Source organism: Alligator sinensis, unplaced genomic scaffold (genome assembly GCF_000455745.1).
Source record: "Alligator sinensis unplaced genomic scaffold, ASM45574v1 scaffold499_1, whole genome shotgun sequence".
Lineage (NCBI taxonomy): Eukaryota > Metazoa > Chordata > Crocodylia > Alligatoridae > Alligator > Alligator sinensis.
This window is the reverse complement of record NW_005841864.1, coordinates 3,016,731-3,032,068: the sequence shown is the minus strand read 5'-3', so window position 1 is coordinate 3,032,068 and position 15,338 is coordinate 3,016,731. Positions and strand designations below refer to the sequence as shown.

The following is a 15,338-nucleotide window of genomic DNA, read 5'->3' as shown; positions in this document are numbered from 1 at the left end:
GGGGACCTAAGTCCCATGTGTCATTCCGTGCAGATTCCAGCAGGAGAAGCCAAATACCAATCTACCCCCTCCCCCCGTAATGTTTTTCCTAATGAATTATAGCAGGAGGCACATGTAAACCAGCCTCCACAGTCCCCACCCCCTGCCCCTACCGGGAGTCTCCAGCTAAGCCTCCCCCACCCCGCACCTGGCCACATTCACCCCAAAACCCTGCCACTTGCACCTGCCTAGGTTTGGGCTGGTCTCCTAGTATGTGACTCCATGGTGATCCCGATGACAAGCTGTGTGAATCCTCCCCTCCTGCCCCTTTCCCTTCCCCCCATATTACAAATATATAGGTTTGTTTATCTATATATATATATATATATATATAAATAACTAATATGCTATCAGAGATGTACGGGGTTAAGAGTAGCGGCAGAAATGTACAGGGTTGAGATTAGCAGGTGGGTGTTGCTTGGTGATTGCGGCTGATGGTGGTGGTGATGGCGAGTTCTTACTTCTCTGGCTTTTTAGGACTATGTTTCCCAGCATTCCCAAGCTGACAGGGCTTGGAACAGTTTCCATGGGGACACGTCAATAGTTTCCATGGGGACGAATGCTGCTGCTCCCTCCACCCCCCTTCCTGCCCATGTTCCACCATGAATTTGTTTGTGTAGTGTAACATATGGCTTTTGGAGAGGTGTTGTGAAATGTTTTTGAAATGGAGGGTTGCTGTTGGGCTTGGGGTGGAGTTTGCCCCCCACCCCTGATACACTGGGTCATTATCCGTGCCCCCAACCCCTCAGCCTTCCATTGCACCCTCACACACAGAACCACACACACACACACGCATACACACACTTGCAAAAATATAATGGCTTCTTGAGGTAAAACAAAAAAGTACCTCAAGCAAGCTCTGCCTTGCAAGGTGCTTTCTTGAGTCTAGAGTGCACTGAGAAAAGGCCACTCCTTCCTTGTTACAGCCATGATTCACCACTTGAGTCCTACACTGCATGGTGGGCCTTCAAGCCCTCGCACACAGAACCACACACACACGCGCACACATCATTCCCTCCCAGTTGCCCCATGCCTGTCTGTGTGCTCTTCTTAGCACACAGGGTGGTGTTTTACCCTGGTTACTGGCCACATGCCAGCCTTCCAAATTCCTTCCTGGTTAGTAGTCATGTTAGCTAATGAACAAGCTATCTCTCTGTTGCCACATGGTGCGGCCCTCCTGTCACCCTGCTTTGTCACCCTGCTTCTGGCTGGGTACAAATATCCCCCCATAGGTGCCCCACTGCTTTGTGCTCGGGGAACCACCCCTCCCTAGCTGCCTCTTGCCCCATGGGAATACACACACACACACACACACACACACACACACACACAAACACACACGCGCAAAAATATAATAGCTTTTTGAGGTATAAAAAGAGAAATGGTCCCTCTTTCCTTGTTACAGCCACAAACATTGGCGATGCATATGGGGTGCACGCAGGTACGCATGCACCCCCTGTGATTGGCCGCTGCTGCAGCTGTCAACAGCACCTGCGGGTGGCTGCCACTCGCCACCCCCTGCCTCGCCACTGATACCGCCGGTGGCATCTGCGGACAGTCCCCAATCGCTGCTGGCCACCACCAACACTACCAGTGACATCTGCATGTGGTCGCCAACTGCTGGTTGGCACTCACCACCCCCACCCCCCACTGTCGACACTGCCATGGCTGCCTGCGGGAGTTTCCCGCTCACCACCACTATGCCCCCACTGCCAACACTGCCTGCGGGCAGTCACCATGCCCCCTCAGCCTCCGGGTGCATGTGGCATTCATGGCCACAGAAAGTAACACTTTGATGTGTACTTTCAGTTGTAGTTGAAAAATTGCTTTGATTTGTACTTTATCCCCTACCTAGTCTCTCTTTCCCCCTGGCTGTGGCCTTATCACACTGCTTTTGACTGTGGAAATTTTCCCTCCCTGTTGCACCCTGGGCTCAGGGAAAATTATTCTTAACTACCTACCCAGAGGAATGCTTGGGTGCATAGGTTTTCTTGCTTGGGCTTGGGCTTGGGCTTGGGCTTGGGCTTGTGTGTTTTCTCAGTGAATACAAATGTAACTCACTCTTGGTTTTGCTATTTAAAAGAAAACGAAAAGGGTAAATAAATAATGGATTTGCTGAAAGGCAATGATTCCTGTGACTGACTCCTCATGAAACTATGAGCAAAATTTTGCCTCATAATACACAAAATACTTACTAAATTGCCTTCTTTCAAATGTTAAGTAGCCAGGCTCTATATCCATGCCACTTTTTTGTGTGCACGGTCCTCACCTCTCCAAACCCACCCCACCCACTCCAGAACTGCACAGTGTATGCCAATCTCCCTATGAAGAAAGAAAACATGCCACGCATATATAGACAACAAATTACAAAACTTTATTACAAAAATTGAAAAAGTTATTAAAAAAAAGGTGGTGCATAAGTAAAAAATTATCTAAATAATAAATAAAATAAAGACAATTTAAAATAGTATTTAAAAATAGTATTACAAAAAGTCAGGATTCTCCCCTCCCCCCCCCGCACCTATACATAACTGAAGACTCACTACTTAACTAACTAACTTAACTATTACACTTTCTACATAACAGACAACCAAAATGCTCCTTTTTGGTGGTCTTCTGCATTCTTTTTAGTGGTCTTCTGTGAAACTTTTCTGCAGGGAGGGGGAAGAAAGAAGAAAAGGGCAGGATTTTGGATGACAGTCCAAAAACCAGCCTTTTGCCCTCAAAATTATTGCCCCCTAAACCCACCATGCACAAGGTCGGTAGGACATTACCTATATATCAGCCGGGATGATGCATACGCTGTATCTAGGATGGCAGGTCTAGCAGGTAACATCTGCCTGGACTATTCACCATAGTTCTGGAATGTGAATGTAAAGTATATAATAAGAAATTTGAAGGAAGTCCTTACGAGGTAGGTAGGGTAGCACATTCCAGATTTTTATAACTTATCATTCTGGTATAAACTTAGCATTTTGGTGATGCCAATGACCTGCAGTTCTGAACACAGTGGTGGGCGCATCAGGCAGGGGGCGCAGGTGGTGGTGGGTATCATATACACAACAGGTGGCAGTGGCAGCAGAGGAAGGGGAAAAATTAAAGGGGTAGCATATCACATGCATACAAATGGGAATGGTTGGGTCCTCCATTTCTCTTATTATATCTGGAGATCACATGCTGCGCCAGGTCCTGGATGCCTACGGTCAGCTGTGGAGTAGGAGGAAGGAGGGAGCGAGGGTAAAAAAAACACACACAGTAAATAAAATCACAGTGTCACTTACTGGCTAAAGGCCAGAACTACAGAAATAACGCAGCCCCACCTGATGGCGAAGGAAAGTAATTACAAGTCTTTGAGTCAATTACTGTTTGAACAACACAAATCTATAGACATGGCAATGTAAACGGGGAGTACCGCAAAATAAAACATATCCGAGTAGTGTTGGTTTAACACACCAAAAAGACTTTTAGAGCAGCAGGAAATTCCGATCATGCAATCATGAACGCAGTTGCATTACCATAAATGGGAAATCTCGTGTCATCTACAAACGCCCTTTGATGCTGGTGATGTTTGTTTGGCCACTATGCTAGCCTTTGTTCTTCTCTCCTTCCAACTGATATTGGGTATTTTCTGAAGACATAACTGATGGTGATATTCCAAGGCTTTCACGAGTTTCTGATATGTCATCAAGTTTCACACCCAAACAAGAGGATAGGGATGAAAACACCCTGGTATACAACAAGTTTTGTTTGGTTCCTGATGTCATGATCGTAGAAGACATGACTTTGGAGCACTGGTAGATTTTATCCCGTGTTGAATATCCTTGACTATGTTTACTTTTTGAGAAAGGTGGCAGCCCAAGAAGGGGAAATGCTCAGCATTTTCCACAGACTGCCACATTTTAATATATGGAGGAGCAGCTAGTTGGTTTAGGGTAGGTTGGTACAATCTCTTGGATTTTTTTTTAAGTTGACAGTGAGTCCAAGCATTTTGTACACTTCACAGAAGCAATCAAGAGTGACCTGGACCTCTTTAGTGGAGTGGGCACATGACAGTCATTAGCATATTGAAGGTTAGTAATGGAAGTGTTGGATATCTTGGATTTGTAACGTAACTGGTTGAGGTTAAAGAGATTCCCCTATCCGTGTGATACTGGATGCTGACTCCAGGTGGAAGTCTATCAGCAATGAGATGCTGAAGAGCTGTGATATGTGTGGAAAAGAGTGTTGGTGCAATCACATGTCCTTGCTTGACTCCAGTTCTAATAGTGAAGGGGTCCATTTCCAAGCTATTGCTTAGGACAGTTGCTGTCATGTCATTCTGACAAAGTGATGATGGTAATAAATGTTGGTGGGCATCAAATCTCATCAGGATCTTCCATAAACCCTCTCTGTTGACTGAATCAGAGGCCATAGTTAGGTCAGTGAAGGCCATGTGAAGATCTGGATGTTGCTCACAGCACTTCTCTTTCAGCTGTCTAGCAACAAGTTTTGTGTCTGTGGTACTTCTGAGTGGTCTGAAACTAGACTGAGACTCAGGTGGAATCTCCTCAGTGAGGAAAGGGAGTCTGTTGAGAAGAATGCAGGCAAGGACAGATTGCAATACCCTGGTATAACAGGGACCGCAAACCCTGTTACTTGGGCAAAATGGAGGGGAGAGGGGTCTGTAACAGGGAGCCAGGGGATTCCTGTCACTTTAAAAGAAGGCAACAAGCTAAGCCAGCTATGTGGGGCCACAGCAGCAGGAGTACAGGCTGGCCCTTAATTGAGAGGGTAAAACCCCTGTGCAGGGCTGGGGAAAGTCATCTGACAGAAAGTGCTATGCTGCCCATGTGCAGCACAGTTTGGGGGAGAAAGTGAGCAGCCAACTATGGTGAAAGAACAGGTTAGGGACTAGAAAAGCTGGTTGTGTACAGGTCCATGGGGCTGGATGCAATGCATCCAAGGGTGCTGAGGGAATTGGCTGATGTAATTGCAGAACCACTGGTCATTATCTTTGAAAACTTGTGGCAATCAGGGGAGATCCCAGAAGACTGGAAAAGGGCAAATATAGTGCTCATCTTTAATAAAGGGAAGAAGGAGGATCCAGGCAACTACAGACCAATCAGCCTCACCTCAGTCCCTGGAAAAATCATAAGGCAGATCCTCAAAGAATACATTTCTAAGCACGTGGAGGAGGAGAAGAAGGTGATTAGGAAAAGTCAGCATGATTTCACCAGGAACAAGTCATGCCTGACCAACCTGATTGCATTCTATGATGAGATAACTGGCTCTGTGGATTGGGGAAAGCAGTGGGTATGACATTCTTGACTTAAGCAAGGCTTTTGATACCATCTTCCAAAGCATTCTTTCAAACAAGCTGAGGAAGTATGGGTTGGATGAATGGACTGTAAGGTGGATAGAAAGCTGGGCTGAGCATCAGGTTCAATGGGTATCAATCAATGGCTCAATGTGTAGTTGGCAGCCAGTGTCAAGTGGAGTGCCCCAGGGGTCAGTCCACCCCAGGGGCTAGTTTTGTTCAATATCTGCATTAACAGTCTTGAAGATGGGGTGGATTGCACCCTCAGCAAGTTTGCAGATGACACCAAGCTGGGGGGTATAGTAGATATACTGGAGAGTAGGGCTAGGATTCAGTGACCTAGACAAATTGGAGGATTGGACCAAAATAAATCTTATGAAGTTCAACAAGAACAAATGCAAAGTTCTGCACTTAGGACAAAAGAATCCCATGTACCGCTACAGCCTGAGGTCTTACTGGCTAAGCAGCAGCTCTGCAGAAAAGGACCTGGGGGTTACAGTGGACAAAAAACTGGATATGAGCCAGCAGTGTGGCCTTGTTGCCAATAAGGCCAACAGCATACTGGGCTGCATTAGTAGGAGCATTGCCAAAAGATTGAGGGAAGTAATTATTCTGCTCTGTTCTGTTCTGGTGAGACCACATCTGGAGTAATGTGTCCAATTTGGGGCCTCCCTACTACAGAAATAATCTGGACAAGTTGGAGAGAGTTCAGCGGAGAGCAACAAAAATGGTTAAGGGTCTGGAGCACATGACTTTACGAGGAGAGCCTGAGGGAACTGGGTTTATTTAGTCTGCAGAGGAGAAGATTGTTTGGGGATTTGATAGCAGCCTTTAACTGTCTGAAGGATGGTTCCAAAGAGGATGGAGCAAGACTTTTCTCAGTGGTGACAGATGACAAAACAAAGAGCAATGGTCTCAAGTTGCAACAAGGGAGGTTTAAATTGGATATTAGGAAAAACTTTCTCACAGAGGTTGGTGAAGCACTGGAACAGGTTACCTAGAGAAGTTGTGGAATCTCCATCCCTGGAGGTTTTTAAGGCCCAGCTTGACAACGCTCTGGCTGAAATGATGCAGTTGGAGATGGTCCTGCTTTGAGCAGGGGTTTGGACTAGATTACCTGCTGAGGTCCCTTCCAACCCTAATTTTCTATGATTCTAAAGGGGCTGGATCTTTGAGGAATATAAGCCCAGGACCTGAGCCAGAGCAGGCAGTCAGACCCTGCATGCTGCAAGGAGAGGAGCTCCCCAGGGAAGCTGACTGCAGGAAGCAGTGCACAGGGATACCCAAGGTATCCACAAGGGTGAAAGTGAGCCTAGCACTGGGAATTATAGCTTGTGGTAGGGTATTGACTGACAGCAGGGAAGAACTTTGTGAGAGCAGTTTGTTTTTATTTCTGTTGTGATAGTGTTTATGTTTGTTAGGTTTGTTTCAGACCTGGAAGACTGGAAATGGCTATAGGCATGGAAGAGACCTTGTGCAGGGTACCTAGCAGGCACCCTCTGTTGTGAGGCTGAGACTGAATAGGTTTCAGGGGCCTTAGCTGGAGGAAAAGGGGCTGAGGCTGAATAGGTTGAAGCCTGAACCATGGCTGGGGCCCAAGTGTTAGTCCAGAAAAAGACAGAGAGGGAGAGAGAGCGAGTGAGAGAGCGATACTTTGAGTATCGGGGTTGGAGCCCCAAGTCAAGTGGGCCAAGTCAAGCTCATTGGGTAGCAAAGAAAGGACTAGGAAGAGCACCTAAGGCTCACCAGCCTCTAAAGGGCAGCCTTCCTCTTTGTTAACATCATCAAGGTGTGGCAGATGAGACATCAGGGGAAGAACCTGAGAGCCAGGAGTGAAGGCTGGACAGAACTAAGACAGTCATCAAGGGTGTCCTGCAGCAACCCTAGGGTGCGTCCAAGCATATGGTAATGGCTGCTGATCCTTTCTTGCATATGGTCACAATTCTGGCGTCTCTCAAGTAACTGGGAATCTGTTCCTGTCTCTAGGTTTTCAGAATAGCAGTATGTAGTTGGTGAGAGAGCTGTTCTCCACCTTGCTTATACATTTCAGCTGGTGTTCCATCAAGACCACATGCTTTTTGTTCTTCATCTGTTTAATGACTTTCAAGGCCTCTTGATAAGTTGGTAGATCTGTAAGGTAGTCCTTAATGGGATGTTGTGGAATGGATTCAGTGGTATTTCCTTTAACATTCAAATCTCAGTTCAGAATCTCTTTAAAAAGTGCCCCTTCCACTGTGCATTGATGGTAGAGCTGTCCTTAAGGAGTGCTGTTCCATCCTTGGACCTGAGAGAAAGCTCCTTGTATGTTTGGCCCATAGATAGCTTTGGTTGGGCTGAAGAAACTACACATGTTTTTGTGGCTGTCAGCAAACATTTGGCTGTGTTTTGCTTTGTTGTCCACTAGTTATTTTGCTCTTGAATTTTCCTCTGTCTCAGCTGCAGTGTGGCAAATAAATGTTTGTTTCCATTTGAAATTGATACTATTCTGGGTAGCTTTGAAAACTCTCCTTTTTCTCTTAATGATAGCTTGAATTTTCCTATCATTTTCACTGAACCAGTCCTGAGGTTTCTTTTTGGAGGGCAGAGATGCTTCACAAGCCTCATGGGTGCCTTTCTTGGTGTCAAGATCATAAGAGAGATCAGAGTTTCTCACTGAGGCACTACTGGAGAGGATCACTTGTAGCAGGGTATTTCAAACACTATCAGTGTTGAACCTCTTCCTTGGTTGCTTCTTTTGTTTACACCATTTTGAGGTGATATGATTGAACACGATGGAACATATCAAATGATGATCCATCCTTCAGTCTTCTGCACTGGTCATAGCTCTGGCAATATAGAGGTTGCATATCTGGTATTACTAAGTGCAACAATGTTAATATCAAGTCATGAAAGTTCTCTGGTCATGAGTTCTGTCCTTCACTGCAGTCAGTCACTATTCAGGTTGTCCATCCAGGTGCAGATGTTCCAGGCTGAAAACTGCACTACGTGATTTGAACCGCAGATAGAATGATTCCACTGGATGTAGTTTTCCAGCCAGGTGAAATGAGACAGACTATGTTTAGTGCACCTTTCTAGCCCTCTCCCTACTTCCCATACAGGGTGAGCTGAGTGGATCCTAAATTGGCCTGTTCAGTCATGAGTGCAGGTGCCAAATTACATGCCTGTTTCAGTTCTAAGTACAAAATGACCATCATACAACCATTGCCTTGTAGATCTATGACTAGGGGCTTCCAATAACCACTGTGACTTCCCGCCTCTGACACACACATCACTACAGGACTTCTTGTTGAAGAAAGATGTCTGTGCATGTTTTCTTTTAATGTGGGGATGCCATTGCCCATCAGCAATCACACAATATTTCACAGAAAGGAGACCTTAATCCAATGCCAAGGAACACGTAGATTACTGAAAGTTTCTTTTCCACTTCAGCCTTGCAGCCATTGGGAAGTATTCCTTCGTCATCTGTCTGCTCCACTGTTGAGGACTTTTATCTTGGTCTTTGGATTACTATTAGTCTGGAAATCTCACTTTCAATCTTGCTGCCATGGGGATAAAACTCCTGACACCATTGCTCTCAAGGTCATTGGTAGCACGCAAGCCTCTCCACCCCATCAAGGTTTGCGATCCTTGGGAAGTGTTACATTATGCTGATTATTAATATTAAAAGCCAGTAAAAGTAAAGCAATCATGAAATACATTAGAGTCTAGCCAAACCCTTAGGAAAAAATATTACATTTTATTTCCTGTTTGTGTGATTCAGATTATGTTATTTGCTATGTTTATTATTAATTGCTATGATGCTTGTAATACTTTAGGTTGGCTTTTTAAAAAAATTATAACATATTAGCAAAACTTAATAGGTAATTTGTGAATTGCCATTTCAGCAACAACACTAAATTCTTAGCAATATCAAAAGGTACCAATTAAGGTCACTGTGGTTAGTTTGCTAAGGTGAAAATGCAAACACAAGTTTTACCTTTCAGAGAGCTTATCAGTAGGATGCAGCTGTTGTATCAGTCAGGAGAAATATAAGCTTGGAGGAGAGACTTAATTAAGTAAAAATGACCTTCAGAAAGCACAAATTTTGAAAACGAAATTGCAACCCAAATACCCTGTTTTATTGTTTGTTACTAATGTAGACCTGTGTTGTACAGGGAACAGTAGGAAGACCTGGACATCCTGGCCCTGCAGGACCAAAAGGTGAAAAGGTATGCAGTCTTATTATTCTTTATTTCAATTTCAGTGAAAGTCTATAAAGACTGTTTATTTCTAACCCTTAGCTGTGAACTACTCAACATGGAAGAGACAAAGGTGCAAGAAAAGGAATATAATAGACAATGTCTTTTGCTAGGTCAACATTATTAACTTTCTAGAAAAATTATGTCCAGTTTTAATACAAGTGCTTTTCTCAGAGAGTGCATCCCTAAAAAAGAAAGTAGTAGTATCCTATTTCTGATATACGTATGAAGAGAATTTTCTCAGAATAGCATACTATATAAAATTAAAACATTTACATGTCTTTGTTGTATATTATATAAGCTGTGATTATTTACAGGATCATTTCTCTCTCTTTCTCTCTCTCTCTCTTTCTGAAACATATTAATCAAAACCAATCCTCTATCTTAAAAGTGAAGAATATTATTTAACTTCTACAAAAATTCTAAATAAATGCCTTTTGCTTAATTTGCATTAAGGCTTCTTTTAACAATATTGTACCTATAGTTGTCAGGTGCTTTAGAGCACTTCTTATGCCCGAGGCACCAAATTAATTTCTTGTGCAACTCAACTCAGTTCAGTGGAGTTACAAGTAGGTATAAACGTAGCCTACGATTGAAAAAGACTCCATCATATGTCTCCCTTTTATTGTGTATTTATACCTTTTTGAAGTTTTCTTCTAAAACCTGGAATTTTCAGTGCTTAGTCACTGTAATTATGACAGGACTGCACAATAGCCTACAAATGCTGAAAAGCAGCAGTTTTTAAAAACAAAGAAAATAACATTTTATTCTTTTTCCTTTGATGGTCTATGGAGTTATCAATATAAATTAATTGAAAACTACCTCCAACCATAAAATATCAGCAACAAAGGTGGGAACCCTACCTAGTGCATCACATTCATTTAAAAAAAAAATCAAATGCAAAACAAAAAATAAAGATGCCATTGTTTTAAATTGCAGTTCAAAGTAAAAAGTCTGGGATTTCAAAGTTCCAGTAACAGCATCAAATCAGCTAAAAGTACACATTTGGTAGAGTGACCTTGGGCTCAGGAAAGTGTATGCATCTCTACCCTGACTTCTATTTGGTAGAGGCCTAAACTGTGGCTATTACTGCATGATACAACGGGGAAAAGAAAGGGAAGGAGGACCAACTCTCCATATGCAGAGCACCCTGATCAAAATGGGGGGAGCTCAGCCATTGGCACTGTACAACGCAGAGTGACTGAGTGAACTGAAGCTATAACCAAGATCCCTTCTTCTTCCACCCTTGTGCCTTTTTTTGTCTGGAGGCCAGTGCTCGGTCAGGGACCACACTATTTTAAATGTGGACTCAGTTTTTTTGAGCACCCCACCTAGCAGTCCAGGAACTACTCTGATTGTCTTTGCAGAACGTTTTTACCTACGCCTTTTGGTTGTTACACTTTTGTGTATACAGGAGACCCTCGCCATTTGTAGGGGATCTGTTCCAGAGATCCCTGCAAATGGCAAAATCTGCGAGTACATCAGGACCCTGGCAGCAGCAAGCACAGAGCTCCCACAGATGCCGCAGGTACTGCCGGTGGCAGGGGAGGGAAGAGTGAAGAGGAGCAGGCTGGATGGATCCACTGAAGACTGATCTTGAGAGAAAAAATTTCCCCGGGAACAGGGCAGCAGATTAATTGATCTGCGAGCTTGGAGGAGCACATGATCCACAACAAGCGTTAATCGCTGCCACGCTCCCTCAATTACCAGGGTGGCAAGTCAGTTACTTAATGAAAGCTATAAGGAGAGTGCGTGAGAGCCAGGGAGAGCATGTGGGGAGAGAGCGTGGGTTCAAATATTCGCACCATGAATATTCAAAACCGTGAATGGCGAGTCCATGAATGGCGAGGGTTTCCTGTATATCTTCACACAAGCTATGCTCACGGAAGCCAAAGTTTATTCCTGAAATTGGTAATTTACTTTGACCCTGTTATAAAAAGTACACCATAAAACAAGGGAGCTCAACCTCTGGCCTGCAGAGCCATGTCATCTGGCCTGCAGGGATCCCCAAGGATTTGTAAATTTGGTGATAGGGGAGTGGTGGCAACTAAAACTGCCACCAAATTTCAAAACCTGCACAGCTGGATCAGGCCCCAGTCATGTGATCCCTATGGGAGAAAAAAGTTGAGAACCACTACTATAAAATATAAATGTATGTTGCTTAGCTGAGTTAATTTTGCATTTGGAACCTTCTGCATTTTCTGACTTCATGATTTTAACTACTACTGAAATGTCACACAAGTACATTACATATAAGATCTAATAAAGAAGAAATCCATATCACTTCCAGACCAAGAAAACTCTTTCTTTTTATCTAAGTGACCATGTATACCCTCTTATAGGATTACTCTGAGTTGTCCAATGTTTTAATGTAATTATAATAGTAACATCATTACTATTACTAATTACTACTACTAAGGACTGGCCAGAGCCCAGGGAGAAAAAATCAACACCACAACCTACTCTCAAAAGTCATAAATATTTTCTTCCCATCACATTTCAACAATACTTTTGTTTGGATTGAGTCAACTTCTGAAACAGTTCATTTTATTTACTTACCTATGAATCCACAAAGTTGTTTGCTATTCATTAAAAAATGTCTATACACTTTTATTTTCTAAATTATACTTATTGCTGTGAAGTTTATATTTAGGGTTACCATATTTCCAGTTCCAAAAAAGAGGATACCAGTCAGGGTGACACCTCACTCCCAAGCCACAGCCCTGCATCCCCTGGGCTATACTGCTGATCCTGACTCCCAACCTACTGGTGCCCCTCACTCCCAACCCACAGCCCCCTGCTCTCCCCAGCCCCGCTGGAGGGGGCCCCAGCTTCCCCAATTCAGACCCAGCTCGAGCACAGAAACTCCAATTCATGTGAGTGGCAGCAGAGCAAGTCCGGCCCAGTAGGGAAGAGGAGGGGAGGCCTGTGCCCTGGGCTTGGCCTCCCGTGCTGCACCAGGCGTCCTGGCCATGGCCCCCTCTTCCCCTAACCCCTGGGCAGCATCTCAAGGCCACCCACCCCCGCATGCAGGGCCACTGGCCCCTGTGCTGCCAGCCTTGCCATGGAGTTCCCCACTGGCCTCAAAAGGCCCCTCCTGACCCCTTCCCCCGCTGGAGGTGCAGGCACTTCCCCCACTTCCCCTGCCCTGCCCTGCCCTGCCCTGCCCTGCCCTGCCACAGCCCCAGACCTCCAACCCCGATCCCCCACAGACTCATCTACATTCAGCTGCCAAGGCACGTGCAGACCCACATGGTGCCCCTGACTCCAGTTGCCCTCCCCCTGCTCCTACCAGCAGAGCAAAGCAAAATCCTGGACATTTGTTCAGATTTCAAAAAACCACCCGAACAGAGATCAGAGGACTCAAAAAGAGGACATGGCTGGGAAAACCCAGGCTTATGGTAACCCTATTTATAGTAATATCTACTTCCACCAGTTCACTCTGAGTATATCTGAGGCATATTTTATATTCACTGATTGAGATCACTCTAGCTTACTGGTAGAACTAGTCCTGGAGAAAAGGAGTCAAATTCATCTCCGATGCATCTTTACTAATGTAGGCTCATGTTCTGAACAAGAGAAGGGAGGAGATCATACTACCATAGTATAAATCCTTACTTAGCTTCACTAAGTGAAATATATGTTTCTCATACATTCCTAGGGCAATGAAGGGTCTCCTGGAAAGCCTGGACCACCAGGGCCTCCGGTAAGACATTTGTTTTTTATTTTAAGTACTGTATTTTGAACAGTTTTTCTGGGGATGTGCATGGTGGATATTCTATCAATACTTGAACTCTTTAAATCAAATTTATTGTCCCTCTCAAATTGGGATGTCAGACTCATCCGGCTCTGTGGGCCAGATGACGGTCACTGGGCCTGTCTGTGGACCAGATTGGGAATGATTCCTTCTGCCATATGCAGTGCCCACAGCACCAGGTCCAGTCTGTGCATCGTGCGCAGCAGGTGCCGGCCCCACTCCACGCACATGCAGCCCAAGGGTTCAGTCCTGGGGTGTAGACTGCATGTGGTGCACTACTGGACTGGCCATGTGTGCTGGCTTCAGGACTGGTCCAGGTCGGGCCATACTGCAGCCAGCATGCAGGGCATGTCTCATGGGAAGCCACATGCATCCCCCACTCTGGACCCCCTGTGCTGCATCCAGCACAGAGCAAGCCCTTCTGCCTCATGCAGAGTGAGCCCCGGGATGGTACGTGCCAGCAGGGCTGGACTGGCTGCTCACACTGCACCTAGCGCAGGGAGCCAGTACAGTGTGTGTGCTGCATGAAGCACCCTGCTGGACTGGTCCTGCACATTGGCTCTGCCATAACCTGATCCAGACCAGCCCTATCTCCTGCTCCCCTCTTTCCATCCTTGTCTGGAGGAGCCCACAGCCTCACACAGCTCAAGCTTTCACCACCTCCCTTCACTCCCCCTCCTTCGCCCCCCATGCATGGCACAGCACCCAGGTAAACATTTCCTACCTCACCCCCAACATGCCTATCTTGTATACTTCCCCCACCCCTCCAAAGCCTCCTGCCTGAGCTGGAGATGACACATGAGCCCACAAGTCCAGTTGAGAGTGTTTAATTGCACACTTGAAATCCTTCTTTGATTCACCATTTCGACCCTCAGCCCAGAGTCTGGCAATGTGGTCTTCCAGCTCATCTCACACTTGCAGTGCCAGGGGACCAACCTCTGTTTGAGAATTCACGGGCATGATCTAAGAGGCCCCTCCTTTTCAACCTTGCAGAGACTCAGACAGAGGCTTCCTCTTGGCCTTGCAGTTGTTATGCAGAGATGCCAGGGGCATGTTGCACTCACTGGCATCCAAGCATGTATGTCCTCAGCACCTCCAGTGAGCTTTCAGACACTTGAAAGCAGGCTCCAAAGCCATTCTACACCAGTTGAGCGGATAGTTAAACAATTCCTTCCAGGTGTCCAGGCACCCAGTGAAAGACTTCAGCCAGGGGTGCAGTGGGTGGATATGGCCCCTGTTTAGTAGTGGGGGTATAGTCACACCCTCAACCTGGATGTTAGGCATACCAGGGGAAAACTCTCTCCACACCATCAGTTCAAGGAGGAGGGAGCTCCTAAATATCCTGGTGCTGTGTACTGTTCCCTGCAAGCTGGCAATAAGCTGAGCAGTAAGCAGAGAGCTCAGGTGCTGGACTGCCTTAAAGAAGCTTTTATCTGTGCTAGGGTGGCTGATTGGTGCTACAGTGTTTGCCTAGAGCCTGGTTTGTGTTTGGAGTTTTTTTTTCCTTTTCCCCTGTGGTGTGTGTTTGCTTTTTCCCCCCTCCCCTTTGCTCTCTCTCTCTCTCTCTTTTCTGTTCTTTTCATTTCTTCCCCCTTGTGGAGTGACTGAATGACAAGGCTTGCTCTGGGTGGAGCTGGTTTAGGTAATTCAGGGGTGGAACTAAGCTAGGCAGCCCTGAACAAATCAGGGGGAAGTGAACAGAGGGCAGCAAACAGAGAAGAAGTTGGCTTAGGAAGATCACTGAAGGAGGGAACCAAGGAGAAGGAGACTGTGTGTGTGTGTGTGTGTGTGTGTGTGTGTGTGTGTGTGTGTGTGTGTGAGAGCGTACGCATGTGCACACATGTGTACATGTGCAAGGGCCCAGGTGTGAGTGTTTGGGATGCAGGTTCTTGTGGTGTGTCTTTTTTTCCCCCTTCCCCCTCTCTCTTTTTTTATCTCTTTACAGCATAGGTGTTCTCCAGAGAGCAAAGGAGGAGGCACAAATGGAGGTTGGGTCAGCTGTTGTGAC

At 45.6% G+C, this 15,338-nt stretch overlaps 1 protein-coding gene across 12 annotated transcripts in view; it reads left to right on the top strand.

The window, feature by feature from the left end:
- Nucleotides 1–15,338, top strand: part of COL19A1 (collagen type XIX alpha 1 chain) — a 402,210-nt gene that overhangs the window by 316,922 nt on the left and 69,950 nt on the right. For 10 of the 12 annotated variants that reach the window (XM_025191070.1, XM_025191112.1, XM_025191107.1 and 7 more), the window contains 2 exons: nucleotides 9,475–9,543; nucleotides 13,235–13,279. In XM_025191070.1, coding sequence (XP_025046855.1) covers nucleotides 9,475–9,543; nucleotides 13,235–13,279 — 114 coding nt within the window. The remainder of the gene's footprint in view (nucleotides 1–9,474; nucleotides 9,544–13,234; nucleotides 13,280–15,338) is intronic. The other 2 variants (XM_025191101.1, XM_025191076.1) reach the window with 1 other exon arrangement.